Source organism: Cebidichthys violaceus, unplaced genomic scaffold (assembly GCF_023349555.1).
Source record: "Cebidichthys violaceus isolate CVI_PGR_0920_01 unplaced genomic scaffold, fCebVio1.0.p SCAF_20, whole genome shotgun sequence".
Taxonomy (NCBI): Eukaryota; Metazoa; Chordata; class Actinopteri; order Perciformes; family Stichaeidae; genus Cebidichthys; species Cebidichthys violaceus.
The window spans coordinates 7,439,174-7,458,682 of record NW_027176373.1 but is presented as its reverse complement, the minus strand read 5'-3'; the positions used below and the strand labels follow the sequence as shown (position 1 = coordinate 7,458,682).

The 19,509-nt window shown below is 40.8% G+C and overlaps 2 protein-coding genes across 3 annotated transcripts in view; both read left to right on the top strand.

Moving 5' to 3' along the window:
• The window catches only part of frem2a (FRAS1 related extracellular matrix 2a), a 55,310-nt gene extending 43,463 nt beyond the window's left edge, over nt 1-11,847 (top strand). The window contains exons 12-24 of one of the 2 annotated variants that reach the window (XM_068715971.1): nt 174-304; nt 709-867; nt 1,631-1,934; nt 2,415-2,546; nt 2,930-3,261; nt 5,690-5,882; nt 6,002-6,127; nt 6,282-6,409; nt 6,521-6,655; nt 6,827-6,953; nt 8,308-8,495; nt 8,820-8,966; nt 9,198-11,847. In XM_068715971.1, the coding sequence (XP_068572072.1) occupies nt 174-304; nt 709-867; nt 1,631-1,934; nt 2,415-2,546; nt 2,930-3,261; nt 5,690-5,882; nt 6,002-6,127; nt 6,282-6,409; nt 6,521-6,655; nt 6,827-6,953; nt 8,308-8,495; nt 8,820-8,966; nt 9,198-9,746 (2,651 nt within the window). In that variant the 3' untranslated portion in view covers nt 9,747-11,847. Of the gene's footprint in view, nt 1-173; nt 305-708; nt 868-1,630; nt 1,935-2,414; nt 2,547-2,929; nt 3,262-5,689; nt 5,890-5,999; nt 6,128-6,281; nt 6,410-6,520; nt 6,656-6,826; nt 6,954-8,307; nt 8,496-8,819; nt 8,967-9,197 lie in introns of both variants that reach the window. The other variant, XM_068715972.1, reaches the window with a different exon arrangement.
• A 494-nt stretch (nt 11,848-12,341) lies between these two features.
• Nucleotides 12,342-19,428, top strand: trim47 (tripartite motif containing 47). Its single transcript, XM_068715970.1, has 8 exons — nt 12,342-12,556; nt 12,916-13,127; nt 15,480-15,525; nt 15,730-15,825; nt 16,129-16,353; nt 16,585-16,607; nt 16,711-16,832; nt 17,629-19,428. The coding sequence occupies exons 1-8, from the start codon at nt 12,374-12,376 to the stop codon at nt 18,156-18,158; spliced, it is 1,437 nt and encodes a 478-aa protein (XP_068572071.1). The 5' UTR covers nt 12,342-12,373; the 3' UTR covers nt 18,159-19,428.
• Nucleotides 19,429-19,509: the final 81 nt, after the last annotated feature.

Genomic DNA, 19,509 nt, shown 5'->3' with positions numbered 1-19,509 from the left:
CAAAAAAGAGAGAAACTTACTTGATGTAACCTCACTGTCTTTATTGTCACAAAAGAAATATCACCAACAACAATTACTCAAGTTGCCAGAACCATCAATGCAACACACTTGTTCGGATGATATGTTTGAAACTGCTTTTCATGGGGTTTGTGTTTGTGTTTGTGTGTGCCCAGACATTGAGTTCAAAGAGGGGGATAAGGAACATGTGGTGGAGGTGGATGTGCTATTTGATGGTGTCCGAGAGATGAGGGAAGCCTTTACTCTCCACCTTAAGCCTGATGAAAACATGGTGGCTGAAACTCAGGTCAGGATGTGTTCCTGCATAAACATCACACAACAAATAATATGAAATTCAAACTGCCAGTTAGAAAGTAAAGAGATACATTTTTCTGATTTGACACATATTCATCCAGATGTGTCTCATTGAGACCACGGGTGTCCTGGCCTAGACAACTTTATTAGTTGCAGCCAAAAGAGCGATGAAAACATTTAACAATAAATAATAGATTATCTGCGAAAGAAATACTGCAGAGTTAGAGAAATGAGAGAGAAGAGTATAAAGAGAAGCCAAGAATCAGTCATGATTGTGAAATTGTAAACACATCCAGCTCTGTGATGACTTTAATCATTTCATTGATAGTAACTCATTCACAAACAGCACTGTGTCTGTAGTTCTCATTGGTCTTAAATCTCTCTTTTCTTGAACAGGTAACTAAAATGATAGTTTACATCGAGGAGACCAACAGCATGGCTGATGTCACCTTCCCCTCTCTGCCTCATGTGGTGTCACTGCTCCATTACGACGATGTCGCCAGGACACCAGACAACCTCCATCCACCAGCCGGCTACCCTGTCATCTGTGTCACAGTGAGTCAAACTGAAACTATATTCAGAGACACAACTGACTTCGGAGATATATTTTGAATTTTGTTCCTCGCTCGACAAAAACGGTACACTCTAGCAGCGCCTGGGAAACTGTAACTCGACAGACTACAGTTCAATTTGTAAGCTTTTTCTGGAATGAGGTAGCAGGACCTAATGTGAAGCCGCATCCTCTGGGAGTGGAAGGCACATTGTGATCCCTCAGGACCCATACTTTTCTTCAGCCAAAGTTAAGCTGCCCTTCTGGAGTTGGCCAATCCATCCTTAAAAGACACATTACACAGTTTAGAAGGCTACAGTCCTCGTGCTTCCAGACACTGGAGAGTCACTTCCACTCTTGAATATAGGCTCAGTGAGACACTTAAATGGATTTTCGTGATGTGTTAAGTCGTTTGCTTCTCAGGTGACTGCTCAGGGAGACAAAATGAAACAGTCTTGTCAAAACTGAAATGTTGAGTGCTGCACCAGGAGGCATGGTGTCAACAGGTTTACATAAATACTGACTTAAAGGTTTACCCTTTTGTCCCATATCTTTATTTTTCTAATTATAAGACAAGCCATTTTAAGAACTTCAATATGAAAACATGGCACACTGAAACATCTGGATTTCCTTGGCAACCGTTGCATACTCGTTTGTATTCTGCACCTCTTTCCCCATTTGTCCTCTGGCATCTGCTGTATCTTTCCCATCTTTCTGCTGTCCCTGCCCACCCGCCCACTCTTACTTTATTCCTTATCCATCCTCCAGGCTTGCAACACAAAATACCCAGACTATGACAAGACGGGCTCTATCTGTGTCAGCGAGCACATCAACAACACCTTGACCCACTACCGCTGGCTCATCAGTGCCCCAGCTGGCCCCGATGGCGTCACCAGTCCCATGAGGGAGGTGGACTTTGACACCTTCTTTACGTCCTCCAAGATGATCACATTGGACTCAGTCTACTTCCAGGCAGGCTCCAGGGTCCAGTGTGCTGCTAGAGCTGTTAATTCTAACAGGGATGAGGGTTTAGAGCTCAGTAGCCCCATCATCACTATCAGCCAGGAGGAAGGTGAGGACAGAACAATGAACATCTGTCTCTATGTCTTATGTTGCCAGTTTTCTGGACAAGGAATTGAATAGGGATTTAGCCCAATGTTGCAATGAGAACCGAAAGGGCTTTGTTCTCCAAGCATCGTGAATGCTTAGTAATAGAGCTTTTCAATGAACAGTACCTATTGTACAGTACAGCTGCAAAATTCTGAATGTTAAGTAAGTATTATGCGCAAAATGTACTAAACGTCTAAAAAGTAAAAGTACTCGGTGCAGAAAATTGCCCCCCTGTGAATGTTGTAGAATTAAATAAATTTCTATGGGATTGTTATCATTGTTGCATTAATGTATAAATAGAATGTTACTGTTGTAGTTATAACAATGTGTCATATTTTATAAGATAATCATACATATTGTATGTGTGTCTTCTTTCCTCCAAAGTGTTGCAGTCTGTCCTTGTGTTCTGAATCTTTCCTCTCTGTTCCTCTGTCATATTTAGGTATGTGTCAACCACGTAAGATGGGGACCGTTGGCGCCGAGCCTTTCTCTGCCAAGCTACGCTACACTGGAGCAGAGGACCCGAAACACCCTAACCTCATCAAAGTGACTGTCACCATGCCTCATATAGATGGTAGGTAGGAGCTGGAGGCAGGACTTGTACCACAGATGAAGTGAAGAGTAATGTAGTGTGTGTAATATTCACGTCCGTGGATCCTCAGGAGCGTGACAGCCAGAATATAGATCTTGCCGGGTTGTATCAAACCCCCCTGTAGAAACCCTCCAGCACACCCGCTACTTAACATTTCCTTCTTGATTTTTAATCAGTTTCCTTCTGCCTCTTCTCCTCCAGGTTCCCTTCTTCCTTTTTTTCTGTTGCTCCCCTGCTTTTCTTTTCATCACTTTTCGTTCAACTATTTCTTTCCACTAAGTTTTTTAAATAATAATTTCTCTCAGTACTGGTATCAAAGATAGTTGGACACAGTCAGGATCACATTGTCTCCCCTCGCCTTGCAGGCATGCTTCCGGTAATCTCCACTCGCCCTCTCATGAACTTTGAACTGAGTCTAAGTCCAGACGGAACCCGAGTCGGAAACCACCGCTGCTCCAACTTGCTTGACTACAATGAGGTCACCACCGGTCACAGCTTCATCACCGCCTTGACGCGAAGCCCTGAAAGCATGGGAGACACAGCACCCTATCAGTTCAGCGACTCTCTGCGGGGGAACAGCACATTGCGCTTCTACAGGAACCTTAACCTGGAAGCCTGTCTCTGGGAGTTCACCAGCTACTACCACATGTCTGAGCTGCTCACAGACTGTGGAGGTACCATAGGGACTGATGGACAGGTGTGTGTGTGTGTGTGTGTGTGTGTTTCTGTGTACGTTTGTCTACAATTTATGAATTCCAATCTAGGGTTTGTATGTACATCTGTTGGACTGTTAGCCTTTTTGTGTGTGTGTCCACCTGTGTGTGTTTCTGTCTGTATGTTCAGTCTATTTACAGCCTTCTGAATGAAAGGGTCACACAGACAGAACGGCACCATGTCTGTTTGCCTGCATTTTACGTCTCATTCACTGAATGTTTGTGTGTGTGTTTGCCAGCTCTGTGCCCCAGCGTGTGATTGTGTGCATGCAAACATATGCACAAAGAAACATACACACTCAAACAAAGTATTGCCAACCTGTGATCAGTCATTCCGCTAATGCTCACCACTGCTACTGTATCAACACGGAAGATTTAAAAGCTGGAAATGTGTGAAATCATGAAAGGGAAGTCACTTTATTTGGAATCGGGCAGCTTTGTCCAGTTTTTCTTTTACTAGCTTTGTGGCATGACAGTTCAACTCACCACAGAAGTCGGCTGTCAATTAGTTAGATGCTAACAAACTTCCTGTAGCCGTTTGCTGTTGCGTCATTGCAATTCTTCCTTGTGTTGGATACTGTACAGATCTGCAGTATTGTCATGGGTTGTTGTTGTTATTGTGGATTAGGAGACAGACCCTTGCTCCCTCGCTCATGTCCTGCTGCTCTTTTGTGTTCCTCCAGCCTTTGATCTGTGAGCTTCTTGTTGCTGATCAGACTGCTGAGTGTGTGTGGCGTTGTTGTGTGTGTGAGGAGAAGACGAAAAAGAGATAAGAAATGTGTTTATTTGTCCCCAGTCACAGCAAGACCCGCTTGCACACATAGTTACACATGACGCCCGTCATCTTCCAAGACCTCAAATCCCCTTCGTTAAGAGAGATCACTGTCACATTGCCCCTTAGGTTATGTTTTAGTTTTTTGTCAAGGAGTGCCAAAAGAGAAAAAAAGAAGCAGTCCGAATCTTGCAGCCTCTACCAGGGGGCAAGAATACAAGAACACAAAGTATTAAATAATTCAGCTACCTCTCAAAAGACCAAATTAATCTTAAAAAAACATTCGATTTTGACTGTAATAATCTTGATCAATGTTTAATTATTGGATTTTCATAACAGCTTTGTATTTTGGTCTCCATAACTGCTTGCTGAGTTGTTTTTTGTCTGGGGAGAACATGCACTTATTGAAAGGTTGAACTCACAAGAAGAGTAAAGATCATGGTATTTCAAGGGAACTAACTGTGAACAAATTCTACCTTTATTCTGTTCCATCAATTTATTTTAGAAAGGGTTATAATAATATGGTGGCTTTGTAAACCTTAGTGCTGAGGTAGTTTGTCTCTCAGCTAGCAGTCATATAATTTCTCATTTGGATCCTGATTCAGCAATTGCTCTATTGAGAGACACTTTGGTGGATTGGGCAGTTTTCAGCTGTGTGCAGTGCATTTCAGGTCTTTGGTGGAGATTCTCTCTGTTTGCAGTGATATTACACCAGACTCTTAAGTAGTGGTGCTTTGTGTTCCTGTGTTATTTTAGAAATAAGATTAGATGTTACAATATATGTGCTCAAGTGATGAAGTATGGTTAATCTGAGACGTATCAAAAACATCTTCTGCCAAATTGCTCTTCTAAATTGCTCTTGGCAATTAATCTCCGGCCCAGCAATCAATGCAGTAATTGACGATACAAATTGACACATTTTGACTCAAAGTCAAACAAACATAATGTGGTGCATTTTCAATCTGTTTCTAAGACAAACTCTGACTTTGTCAAACTTGTGTGAGCACATAGTTCACACAAAACACAAAATTGTTTTTATAATGTTGGTGAGCAGAGACACCTAGTGGCTGGCCTCATGGAAATACATCTAAGACTACAAGTTAACATGGGTTTCAAATTATATAGAATGCCATCCAGAAAAGAGTTGGGTAGAAAATATTTTTTCCAGGTTACAAAATCTAAGTCTAAATCTAATACGATCATGTTTTTGAATATCTTTAAAACAACAACAAAAAAACAGATGGAAAAGAACAATACAAGCCCACATTGCTGCCCACAGTGGTTTCTTGTGTACAACACAGGAAGACTTTTCTGCATCTTTGACAACACTGAGTAGGAGTGAAAGAGTTCAAGCATCTCGTGGAAGAGAACAATGTGTTCATCTTTTACATCTGCTCAGCACTTAATATAGCTTATCAACCTACAATCACCCCTTAATCTAAAAGGATACTACAGTTCTAGTCACACATTCAAGGATTTCTTGCTTATAACTTCAACCATATCAAGTAAATGAACAGTAATCTATTAATTGCCCCGTCAATAATACATTTTGAATGTATTTTACATTTTAAGCCTAAAATTTTAAGTGTTTTTGAAAGCCCAGGTTCTTCACTCATCATTTATTAAAAACGTCCTTCCAGGTGCTGAATCTGGTCCAGTCCTATGTGACTCTGCGTGTTCCTCTTTACGTGTCGTATGTGTTCCATTCACCCGTGGGAACCGGCGGCTGGCAGCACTTTGACCTGCAGTCAGAGCTGCGCCTCACTTTTGTGTATGACACGGCCATTCTCTGGAAGGATGGCATCGGCAGTCCCCCGAAGGCCGAGTTACAGGGTAAGCTCCTAAAACCGTGAGGACGTGACAGTTTTTGCTTCTGGACCCAATATCATCCACTTTTTTTTTTTTTAAATCAGTTTTTGTAAAATCCTGTGTCTTTTGTTGTATTTTGCCAGGTTCATTGTATCCAACCAGCATGCGCATCAATGAACAGGGACGTTTGGTGGTAAACTTCCGCACCAAGGCTCGTTTCAGGGGTCTGTTCGTGGAGTCTCATTCTGGAGGCAGAATACAAAGAGCTGGTGAGACTGACAGATTATTTTAACCATACCACTTTTACTAATCATCATGAGTGTCACTGACGATACAAATACATTGCTTACTTGATTAGTTTCAGGCATCGCAATTGATTTTGATTGTAAATTATCCTTCCATCGTGAACTTCTCCCTCCCTAGCAACATTCATGTCCTCCATGGTGATGAGTGTGGACCATCCCGGCCTCACCTTTAACCTCACCTTAGTGAGGAGTGAGCCCACCTACAACCAGCCAGTCCAGCAGTGGACCTTCACTTCTGACTTTGCTGTAAGTATGACAACATGAAGTTGAAACATCCACTGTGTAAATCTGTGTCCTCAAGCAGCTGGACGGACAGATACAGACTGACAGAGTATCGGTCCTCTTTGCTCCGTACAGGTGAGAGACTACTCTGGGACCTACACAGTGAAGCTGATCCCCTGCACAACAGCCCAGAATATGGAATACACTCTTCCACCTGTCTGCAGTCCCAGAGAACCAGTCACCTTCGATCTAGACATCAGATTCCAGCAAGTAAGGCAGATTTAGTTTGACGGCGCTCAGGTGCAAGAGGTTAAGATCCAAAAGGGGCATTTTCTTTTATTATTGTTATTATATTTTCTTTCTTATTTTCTTTCTCTCTCTCTGTCACTGGCTCATTCCCCTGCTTCGTTATGCTACACTTTGTTATGCGTCCCACTTTAGGTGAGTGACCCGGTTGCAGTGGAATTCAGTCTGAACACTCAGATGTTCTTGCTGTCCAAGAGGAGCTTGTGGCTCTCTGATGGCTCCATGGGCTTTGGTCAGGAGACTGACATATCCTTTTCTGAGGGTAAGTACACTCTTACTACGTTGTTGTGGGGTTTTTTTCCCGTTGATGATCAGCTTCTTTGACTTTTTTACTTACGTTAAAACTCAATACCTAACAGCTCGATCAGTAACTGTTATCTATCTGACTCGTGGTGAGACACCACAGGATCTCACTATTAGGAACTCAATAACGAACACCCACAAAACACAAGAGAGATTTTATTTTCTTCAATTCACGCAGAGTTCACAAAGTATACAAGTAAACCGAGCTGTCCGGAGTCAACTAACTTCACAATAGCATTGTACATTACTTTATACCCTAAGCCCCCCCCCCCACCCCCACCTTCGGAGATGTCCTCCTCCTCCTCCTCTGAACTTTCACCTAGACAAGTTACAGTGTGTACCTCAGACAAGTCATAACAGAGGGTTATTTGATTAACCACAGTCTCCTTCCCCACTCGTCTTCTCCTGATTTTGCCTCTGGCCGCCCGTCATAGTGACCATTGCTTGCTTTCCCCTCCGTTGGAAAACCTGCATTCCTTGTTTTTCTGCTTCACCCCCCTTCTATCTTCACCCGAGCTCCAAGGCCGCTATACTAGACTCCCTGTCTTGGTGACGTGAATAACATGTGACAATGATACAGGCCACTATCACAGTATGAATGTGAATATACATGGATACATTTCAAATTATGGATATGATTGATTTTACACAAATATATTTCAAGACACAAATGCATTTTATTTTTCTCCCACAACGTCTAAAGACTTTTCAGTACAAGGAAGATTTCAAAAGACTATAGATGTTTGTATCCCATTGTCTACATGTAGAATTTGTTTTACATCACTTCTGTCATTTTTTGCAGTGTGCCAAGTTTTTAGATTGATTTTCTACCTTTCAAGCAGACATTGGTTTGAGTTCATGTCAGCACAATATGAAAATTGACTTGTCAACAATAAACCTTGCTTGACCTACTGTGGCGATTCCATCACAGTGAACATTACATCAGCTTTTTTTATTTTGTTAATATTTATTTTGTTGAGTGGAACTGACGTCTGATATTTCTAGCCTAAAAGCATTTAATTCCCAAATCAATCCTGGAAGACAACCGATCTGCAAACATTGACATCATGGAAAGAATAGAGGGAATTTACTTTGAAGATAGAAAATGCATTTAAAAGCAGTGGTATGCTGTGGACATGGTTGACAGTAAAGTACATGCATTTTAAGTTAATTTGCTAAAACATAAAAAAACAGGACTACGGCCCTTTAAATTAATTTCCATTTACTTCCATTGAATAGTCTGTTTCTTGGATTGATGATTCATAACAATAACATGGTGTAGACTTTAGGATTCATTTCTTCTTTTATTTCAGGTGATACGATTTACGGTCGTGTGATGGTGGACCCTGTGCAGAACCTGGGGGACTCTTTCTTCTGTAGCATAGAGAAGGTGTTCCTCTGCACTGGTGCTGATGGATACGTACCAAAGTACAACCCAACAAAGTTTGAATTTGGCTGCCTGGCTGACTCTCCATCCCTGCTCTATAGATTCAAGATTATTGTGAGTATATTAAGGTTTTATAGGGGTGACCGTGGCTAAGTGGAGCGCAGGGCAGCCTTTCAATCAGAGGGTCGTCGGTTCGATCCCCGGCTCCTGCTCTACTAGTCTCATGTCAATGTGTCCTTGAGCAAGACACTTAACCCCAAAAATTGCTCCTACGGTGTGTAGATAGATACTGAATTGTAAGTCGCTTTGGATAAAAGCGTCTGCTAAATGACTGTAATGTAATGTAATGGTTTTAAATAATGCAATTTCAGTATGCAGAGAGATGCAAAATAATATTTTACGGTCATATTTTCCCCTTAATCTAACACACCTCAACAGGACAAGGCTCAGCCAGAAACTCAGGCACGTGTGTTTGGTGATGTCAGTTTTAATGCTGCACTGGCAGTGGATGATCTGTCAGCCATGTCCCTCGTCAAACAGCCTGGCTCTGATGGCTTTAGGTTGGACTCTACAGCCATGTTCCAGGTATTCATCATCTTACTGCTCCTCATAGCTAGTGACAGATTTTTATTGTGAACCAGTAGCTACAGTAAGTTAAATGTATCAAACTTCCAAAAAGCTTTACTGTACATGTGTTATTGTGAGACAGATATGTTGCGCTATAAGAGAGCTTGGAACATGTATAATCAATTCTGTTTTCTCATTTTGTAAATTGAACATAATTCTAAGATGTGCATTTGTTGGTGTTTTCCTCAGGTTGCTGCAGGCCGTGAGTGGTACATTCACACTATTTACACGGTCCGTTCCAAAGAGAATGCAAACAGAGGAATTGGAAAGCGCAGCCTGGAGTATCACTCTTTGGTTTCCACAAGCAATGATATCTCCTTGACCCCATCGAGCAGCAAAGATCATCGCTCCAGGAGGTCGGCCGGCGATGAAGTCCCAGAGCTTGCTGAAGATATCGGAGCAGACAACAACCGTGGTACCAATATCATGCACATCGCTTTGGACCGCACCAAGAGACAGGCAGGGGGGTCAAATGAGCTGTTTACCGATGGGCTGGAACCCAGTGAGCTGAACGCAGAGGAGGAAGAAGAGGGTCTGGTGACTATGGTGGGGGCACTGGTGGGGCTGCTGCTGACCGCCCTCATTATTGTCACCATTGTACTGGTGCTGAGATCCAGACAGAAGGATGGGAAGGAGGGATGGAGGGAGGGGGTGGAGGAGGTGGTGAAAGGGTCTGTCAGTACAGAGCCCATGTTGGTGGTGAGGATGCAAGACTGCCACAACAGCTCAGAGGTCTGAGCAGTGGATGCACAGATGGACAAAGGGATGAAGAGTATGTGAGGGTTTTATACAATTTTGGATTTTTTTTTTTTTTAACTGCTAAATTGCTTTCATAACACCAAAAATCTGAGATTGATCATATGCGTTATTGGGTGAGTGTGTGTGTGTTTGCCTGTTAGTGGAGGATTTATACAGTATTGGAACCTTTACGAACCTTGATCACTGCAACAGAAAACAGCACAGAGTACAGTCCTATAGGGTGTCTTCACTTAACATTCCAACTTGTGCTGTTAGTAGCATGGTATTTCATTTCTCACTTACTAGCTTTGGGGTGTGAAAGTCCCTGAGGCCGCTATATCCCTTCTGGAGAAAACCAGTCACTGAGAGCACTTTTTCTCATAAAGCTAGTGTCACGCAGGCCCAGTCAGAGATTTAGTGCTGCAGGGTTACCTCGGGTAAAGGGGGCTAGATCATGTCAATGTTCATACTGAAAGGAATAGTTCACCTCAGAAAGAACACTCAGATGTTATCGACCTGCCCCTGTGTCAGTCAAAACTTTGTGTTTGTGAGCTCTGGTACTTCTGTGTGTCTACCAAAATATTAATAGTATCAAGATAATCTCATCTATTTGCAAGGGATACAACAGATTTCTGCACACATTGTGCAGCATATTCCAATTGTTTAGTATCTTAACAATTCTTTTATTTCACTTACTGTCCTTAAAGTTGTTATAAAGTTCATCAATTGCCAGGTGATAATAACATGTATGAAAATATTGGGGATTAAAAGGTAAATATAGAACCCATAGCCTAAGTAAGATTATGCAGTGAAAAGTATGCATTCAGGCCAACACTCGTTCTGAACTACAAACTTTGTAATGACAAACAAAAACGCAAGATGCCACCACCTGTTTCATATCTGTGAACTAAACCTGCAGAAGTCTCTTATCAGAGTACAGGAGATTCATACCACTGCAGTTAGAATTTATGTTTATTAACCAGCTAATCTTGTTTTGTTTTTTATTCTTCTTTTTTACCATATGATGTTAGATGTATTGAGCATTTCTGTTACTGCTGAGTTGGGTTATTCCCACTATTTGTATTCTTGAAAACTCAGTTATTTACTGCGTCATGTGTTTACAGTTCATCGCTGCTCTGTTACCACAATGTTTACTGCTATCCATCCTGTTGCTCCACTGTGTATTTCTGTGATATTGTCATATTTATTCAAAATATTTTGGGCGTAATGTTTCTTTTTTTGTTTTAGATAGCACTGGTTAAGGTATGTGTGAATAGAGACACTCATCTCAGGAGTTATTTCTTTTACAACAATGGACCGTGTCTTGTAACACAATTTACTACTGTTGACTGAAGAAAATCTCTACCGAGCCACTTCCCACTTCTGTGTTACACTGCTAATAAGTGTGGTGCTGTGAACATGCAAATACTTTATTCATATCCAATGTTTTGACCCCTATTCTTCTCATATTATGTTCTTGTACGCTTTATTTGTCACTCGTACTGTGTGGGATTTCAGTGTTCTGAGTCATGTTTTTGAACAAAGGATGCAAAATAGCTGCTTACAAATCGGTATGTCTCGAGGAAAAATATTACATTTGAGGCATTTGATGTAATCTGCAGTCTCGTTATTTTGTTGATATCACTGGTGAACTTTCTTGTTTACATGTGTTGTCAAACCTGTGTCTTACTCTGCTATGGATATACAACATGCTGGGGTCAATGTTCCTAAATATTTGTCTTATTATGGTGTCGTCATCATTGTATAATTATTTCCAATATTTATCAGGGCTAGCTAATGTGATGAACATGAGCTGGAAATCAGCTGAGGTGTGACTCAGCGAGGGATGTGATGGTTTATGCACATAATAGTCTTCTAGGACAGTGCTGTGATTTTTTTTTTCCCCTGATGAATTTGGAAATAACACCATATCTGACATCAAATGCACTTTTTGAGTCACATCCTTCACATGCCAATCCAATCCAAGCTATGCAATGTAATGTATATTCCACAGCCAGTTATCCCCATGTATATGACAATTTTAGCACAAACAATCAAACTTGATATTCAGTTTGTGTCTTTTTAAGAATGGGTTTTTATGTATATGTATTTAAGAATAAATAGTGTTGCTTACTTGAGTTGTTGATTTACTCCGTATTTATACAGAACATTAGACTTGGGAGTCGAGACATAGACTTGAGTCAGACTGAGGACTTAAGACTTGATTGGACTGCTTTGATACTTGAGACCTAAAGAAGCAAAAAGCTTTCTATTCTCATATTGTCTCATGTAACTGATGCAATGCATTAGGCTGTATACTCTGCACCAAGCCAGTATAATCTGTACATGTCAATAATTAAAAGTGAGATTTCATTATTATTTTACTGCCCTTACTATCTGCTACTACCTGATGCTGCCTGATTTGAATATGAGCAGAGAGAGAGAGAGAGAGAGAGAGAGAGAGAGAGAGAGAGAGAGAGAGAGAGAGAGAGAGAGAGAGAGAGAGAGAGAGAGAGAGAGCTGATTGGTTAAGTCGGAAATGACGCACCACAAATGTGCGCGCTCCTCTCCTTCCTCCTCCTTTACTTCCTGCACTGGGAGTGTTGTCCTGCAGTTGGCTTGTAAACATGGCCACCGCTGCTGCAGCTGGAGACGACCTGAGGAGAGAGCTCACGTGTGCAATTTGTTTGGACTTCTTCAAAGACCCTGTTATACTGAAATGCGGGCATAATTTCTGTCGGTTTTGCATCTGCATGCACTGGGATGAAAATGGCGGAGACTACGGGTATCAGTGCCCTCAATGTCGGACGGTAAGTTATTACACGCGTTTCTTTTTTTCCTACCGTGCTTTTTTTCACAAGTATGGTACACTTGTGACAAGCCGTAATAACTTACTTTCACGCACATACAAGGGAATTTTAGTAGCTAGTTTTAGTTGGGTTTTTTTGAAGAATTATACTCTCAGAACAGCAGGTTTTTTTTAGCTACCGTTGCTATGCTGGCTAACGTTAGCTAACGGTAACGCTAAATTACCAGCAGGGAAGTTGGATAACAGTAATGACCCAACTGTGTTAGCTGTAAAGGATTTTATTTAATGCAGAACGAAAAAACACACAGTGGACAAAGCAGATATATGCGCCTTTCTCAGTTGTTTTCTTTGTTCTCTCAGGTGTTCAACAAGAGGAGCTTCACTAAAAACTACCTCGTGCAGAACCTGGTGGACAAACTCGACGACCTGGAGTGTCTGGGGTCTTGTCCTGCACCCTCCAAGCCCGTTAAAGTAGATGGAAAGTGTGACCAACATGGAGAGGAGCTGAAATTGTACTGCCAGACTGATAAAAGGCCCATCTGTGTGGTCTGCAGGGAATCTAGAGCACACAGGTTGGTCATGTTTGCATCATTATGGGAATTATCGACACATACTATTTGGTTAGCTATGTTTGCTTTGACAAAGGTGTTCCTCTTTTGTAAAATGCATCAAGGTAACTCATCATCATTGCACAGGTCAGGTTACCAGTTTAGACCTGGCCTGTTAAATTAATCTGTACAAATACAAATGAGACTTAATGCTCATGCAGAAGAACCTAAAACCCATGTCATGGCAAATGGTAGCTGCAATTACATGCATTGTAGCCTGCTGATATTCCCACTGTTTGACAGTAACTAGACTTATACTGGACTTCTGAAACCTCAAATTGTTTCTATAAAAGGTTGAAGTATTGATCTGATGAAAACTGGGACATGACCATTGTTTCTGGTCGTTTCAACAAAGTTCCCATTTAAATATGTACGAGAAGCCGGAATACTTTGGCAAATTGGAATCCTAAGCAAGACCCGGTTTATATCTTTTAGTAATCTGGGTTCTCCCTTACCCCGGCCTGTGTGTCTTAATAATGCTAATGCCCACACTTGAACCACAATGAGACGACTCAATCCAAGTCTTTTTGTCCTCGAAAAGGCCTCGATTGTTCCGATGAAGAGATGCCAGAATCAACCACCAAAGCACTAATTCCATTGTTTTATATTCTTTGCAAATGTAGATTCTCATATCCCACTAGAAATCAGAACATGCAGCTGTAGATGCACATATTTGATTTTGAGAGAGTGGGGAGAGCAACTGAGAAGGGATCCCATGTTTATTGCAGAAATGCAAAAGATGCCACGTGCACAGAATAAACAACATAATCAAACTACAACATAGTCAATCCATAGGACAGAAATAGACATATAAGAATAGTGATGGCGGTAGCAGCCCTAATAATAATGTAAATAATATAGTAGAATGATGTGATAAGATCAATAATAGTGAAAGAAATGTGACTAATAATAGTAGCCGTGGGTGTCACAACCACGGTCCGTGGAAACCTGTGAGGCAAGAAAGCACAGAGACTTCTGGGAAGAAGCTAAGTTAGTAACGTACATACAGTCACTTTTGTCTTCAAAAGAAAAAAATGTCTGCATCGGTATAAAAGGTAGGTGTCAGACAAGCATGGATGTTGCACGGTTGTAATGTGCATTTAAAGTAATTCCCATATACAAGTATTCTCATTCAATTATAGAGTACTAAATGTGCTCTCAGTTGGAATATGCCCTTGTAGTTTTGACTTCAAGATTTTAGAATCTTCCCTTTCTTAAACTTTGAATAGGTGTACAGCTTAATCTTGCCATTTACTGTCATTGATATGTCAGTAATGGAACATACACTCAGACTTAAACGTTTTAACTCGGAGTGGACTTTTGTTGAAATGACAAGTGTACTTCACTTCCTTTTTTAATTTGTAATACTGGTGTTGTATACCATTCTCGACCCTCTTTTACTTTTCAGCTCCGCTAACTTTACTGGTATGCTGTTAGCAACATGTGTTGAGGTTAGCACAACAAGCCGATTTGCGTGTGAGTCGGTCACACTGTGACGAGCACGGCCGCATCAGCATTTTGTTTTTCATCCATGAAGGGTTTGCATGCCAGAGTGTGATGTAAAATAATAACATATGATGGCGAGTGACATTAATGTATAGTTGAGAGCTCACTTGTATAATGTACTGTAGAAAGTACTATAACACAAAAATATTTAATGATTTTAATTTGCCTTAAAATACCAGAAAACATCAAATTGTTAATGTTGATTTGACGGTAGTGTTGTGATTGATAGTCATATGATGCCGAGAAGACGATTTGCTTGAGTATACTTCAGTGTGAACAGCCAGCTGGTACTGGCATACTAATAGTTTAGTACAGTGTACAGTACATAGAGAGTAGTATGCAGTACTTTAGTATGAGATTTTGAAAACAGCCATTATGTAAGATAAGAGTTCGTAAAGCATGCACCCACAGTTTGTTGAGATGCCTTTTGGGAATACTGCTCCTGTGTTGTTTTGTATGTTTGTTTTTTTACAAGTGGGTCCCCATTTTGTTTGTTTTATGCATAAGGGTGCACTTGCACGTGCAACTGTGGAATTCACAGCATTTTTTTGATAGACAAAGGCATTGATGGAGAAGACTGCTAGCAAATGGAAATATTTAGAAGTCTGCTTTTCTAATGCTTTACGAGGAAAGATGCACTCGTTAGACCTCAAGGATACACGCAATGCTGTTTAATAAGAAGCACTGAATGAAACCATAACTTCTGTTTTGTTTACAAGAAAACTCCACAGGCCGAGTGTTTTGGGATGGTGTGACACATTGCACTGTAAACCACTAACTGTCTGGTCATTTGGTTTACTGTCATTTCAGACACCATGAGGTAGCACCTGTGCCAGAAGTTGTGAATGACATGAAGGTAAGTCTAAGTGTCTGTATTTGGTGTGAAATATTCTCTTCTGTTAATCACTTGCTGTATATTTGGCCAAGACATCAGAGATTGTATGGCCTTTTCCTCGTGTCTTATTCATTACATGAAATATTTATTCATGTCATATTTTTTTGTGATTCATTATGTCTCTTTTACAGTGTACATGTGTCTTGATGTATCTGTTTGTTACAGATGGAGTTGAAACTGAGGCTAATGGAGCTCAACTGGCAGAAGTCTCAATGTGTAAAAGTTATAACAGCAGATGAGCGTACCAGAAATGAAGCGAGGGTATGGAATGGACCTTTTTATGCTGTTGACATTACATATGTATGCATGTTTGGTTTAAGTCGTCTTTCAAGATTACAACTTTCTCTAACTTTCCAGTTTTATCCTATTCTGAAAGTTCAATTAAATGCAATATTGCAAATCATCTTGGAAGCCTAATTAGTAGTCCTGAAGTACTTGATGTATAAACATTGGATACACACTGCACTGAAATGTTGTTCTTAACACTAACTAAACATAGATAACATTGGAACTTAATATCATCGGATCCTTCATCATAATCCTCTGAAAATATCTGTCTTCCAGTTGAAGAAGAAGAGACTCAAGGAGAAGATTGAGGCAGATGTTGGTGCCTTGGTCCAATTCTTGCTCGACGAGAGAGACTCCCTGCTTGAGAGCCTGGATGCTGAGGAAGTTGCCACCATGGCCGTCATAGACGAGAATTTGAAGATTGTCGAGACGGAGATGGCGGCCGTGGATAAAGCTATAGCTGATATCCACAGCCACGTCGGTGGGAAAACTAGCTTTGAGGTCAGTGATGTGTTGGCATCACCGTGCCTCTGCTAGAGTTTGACAGTAGAAGGATTTCTGTTAGAAATGGACAATTATTGTCTGTGCGTCATCAGGAACCTACAGTTCAAAAACAACTTATTAAACATATTGTTTGTATTACATGTTGAAACCCCCACCAACTGTACAGTAAGATTGATATGAAGTGTGTTAAATACTAATCAAAATATGCCTTTTTTGTTCTTCCAACAGAGCCTTGCTGAGACATTCAATGAGTAAGTAGCTTACTGTTTATTTGATATTAACCTATAAAAATATCTTTAAAAATGAATCTACCTTTTGCATACTAATTTTCTTTCTCCCATTTTTCTTCCACAGAGTCATCCATTCCAAGCCTTTTCCATCTCTCGACACGGTTAATTGTCAGACTGAATTCACAGACTTCTCCGGCCCCTTCCAGCTCATTATGTGGAAGAAGATGATGCACGTGTTGCATACCAGTGAGTTAACATCGCTGCACTTTTGACAGTGTTCAGTGCACAATGTATTTATCGTTGTTAAATTTATTTTGTGCGCAACGGTGGTGCATGGTTTTACCCCTGATGCTGCGGTTTCCTCCTACAGTTGAAAGACATGCAATGTAGCACCTCTACATTAGTGTGAGTGGATGTATATGTGTGACAGCTATGGGATAGACTGGCGACCTGTCCAGAGTGAAGCTCGTCTTGTCCAGTGACTACTATTGATTATGTTTATTTAAGAATGGACAATGCCCATCAATTGACATGAGCCATCATGTAAATGTGCCCACATATTCTTCTGCTGTCCCTGACAGGTTGTTGGCGTTAAAGAAATGATACAACAGCGTACATAAGCACATAGGTAGAGATACAAGGTACAGACAATTAGTAAAACAATGAGACAACCACTGACGGCAGGTTAAATTGTCCAATAATCAAGTGTTCACTGTTCTTTAGTGAGCAGAGAAAGATCACCCGTTGCTATTAGAAAAAAATAAATGGCATGCAATTGAGGTTTTGTATGTGCAAAGTTAATATTGCTGCCTATGTTCTATGCATGTTTTTAACCCAAAACAGCTTTTTACTTTGTACTGTATCATTGCTTTGCATACCTACTTAATAATAATGTAATAATGAATGCCAAATGTGGTTCTTTTGGGGTTTTTAAATCAGCTGGTTCTTTCTTTCTTTTTCTTTTTTTCTCAAATGTAATGCCAGCTTCAGCCCAATATTAAGAGTGAGGAAAACTAACTTCTCCCAATCTCTTTCTGCACAGTGCCTCAGAACCTCACTTTAGATCCAGACACGGCCCACCCTAACCTGATCATCTCAGACTTCGACACCAAAGTGGAGGAGGGCGGTGTTCGTCACCAGGAACCAGACCTGCCGGCCCGCTTCACCCGCTTCTGTGGTATCCTCGCCACGGCCCAGTACGCCAGCGGCCAGCACTACTGGGAGGTGGATGTGAAAGACAAAGGTGTTTGGTACCTCGGAGTCACCACTGAGGGCAGCAACAGAAAGGGCTTCGTCAGCCTCCTCCCCTCCTCAGGATACTGGAGCCTGTGTCTGCAGGACCGGCTCTATGCCAACGGAGAGGATGGGCGCATCCCCGTAGCCGACTACTGGAACTCTCCTCGGGTCGGCGTGTACCTGGACTATGACAACGGGCGCCTTAGTTTCTATGACGCCGTCACAATGAAGCGATTGTACATGTTTGACACCTGCTTTGACGAGCCTGTCTATCCTTTCTTCAGCCCAGGGAAGTATGATCCAGGCAGCAGGATGCAGATATGCCATTATTACTGATGGAGTCGTTAAATCTAAGGGCATCCTCGTGTATGTCCGTGTTTTCAGATTTGCTGTTAGCAAGGTTTTGTCTTACAGACGAGGCTGGAGTAACGCGGTGATGTTGAATGTACTTTATGCATTTGAGCTGTTACTTGTTAGTCTCACTGGTGATGGAAAATTATTTAAAATGAATACGTGTTACCAGGTGTCTCGTCACATTTTGGAAAGCTTAAATTTTCTAATTTTGAGGTCGGAAATGTGAAATGTAGATCTTTCAACCTAGACACGCACTGTAGGCCAAAACTACTGTGGCGGGGGGTGTGGAGCGGTGTTTTCTTTGTAGCGCTGGGATGCAGATGCTCTGGTTGATTAGAGCGGCTGTTAGTGATCACTATGCCATATACTATTGTACATTAACTCATATTGGCTCTTTTTTTTTTTTTGCCAGGTAGTGCTATATCCTTGTTGGGTAGAACTTGAAAGAAATATAACAACGTTATCACATTGATAGTTGTTGGCGGTTAAATTTCAAGTCATTTGAAAGTGGCCAGCTTGTACTGAGATTTCAGCGCCCAGACAATGATTAGACTTCCAGGAAGGCAAAGCTCGGGTTCGTTGTTTTGTGGATGTTAACGTCCGTACAGATACTTTTATCATTAGCCTTTTTAAATCGCCTTTTATTCTTTTTATTATTCTGTACATTTGGTAACATTGCTGGAATTGAAAATTTGTCTTTATATTGCTTCGAGAACCATTTTGCTGCTTTTTTTTTTTTTATTTATTTATTTATTTATTTTTTTTTTTTTTTTTAAAGCAGTAATACTGAAGGCATGAAGTCCTGCCATTTTGCTTTTTAGAAGTATTTTTTAAAAATCGGTCTGCTCAAATATGAGCAGGACAAAGCAAACATTTTTCAAATATTTAAATTAAGATTTACAGCTATGTCTTCAAATATGTTACTTAACGGGTGAAAATGTAACTGTTCTACTTTAATAGGCATTCCAGCAACAGCCATGAGATGGTTGGACTTGACCAAAATGTAAACCTGTAGAATGCTGAATGTTTTATTACATGTTCACCTTTTTTGTTTGCTTTTACAAATTTTTTGCTGCATTTTCTTCATTATATTTCTTTAAATAATCCTGCTTTAGATTATTAATTGCTAGAGTTGGTCCTAGTGCTGCATATTGGTCTTGACGTTTTAAGGTCTATTATCCAATTTGGTCCAGTGTGATTTCTATTTTTCATTATTGATGTTGAATGTGAAAATACATGTATCTAGGCAAACCATTGTTTTATTTGAAGTTGTTTTTGCTTGTGCAGTTTTCCACAGTGCGGTTATGGACCTATAAGTGATGTTTGCCATCTC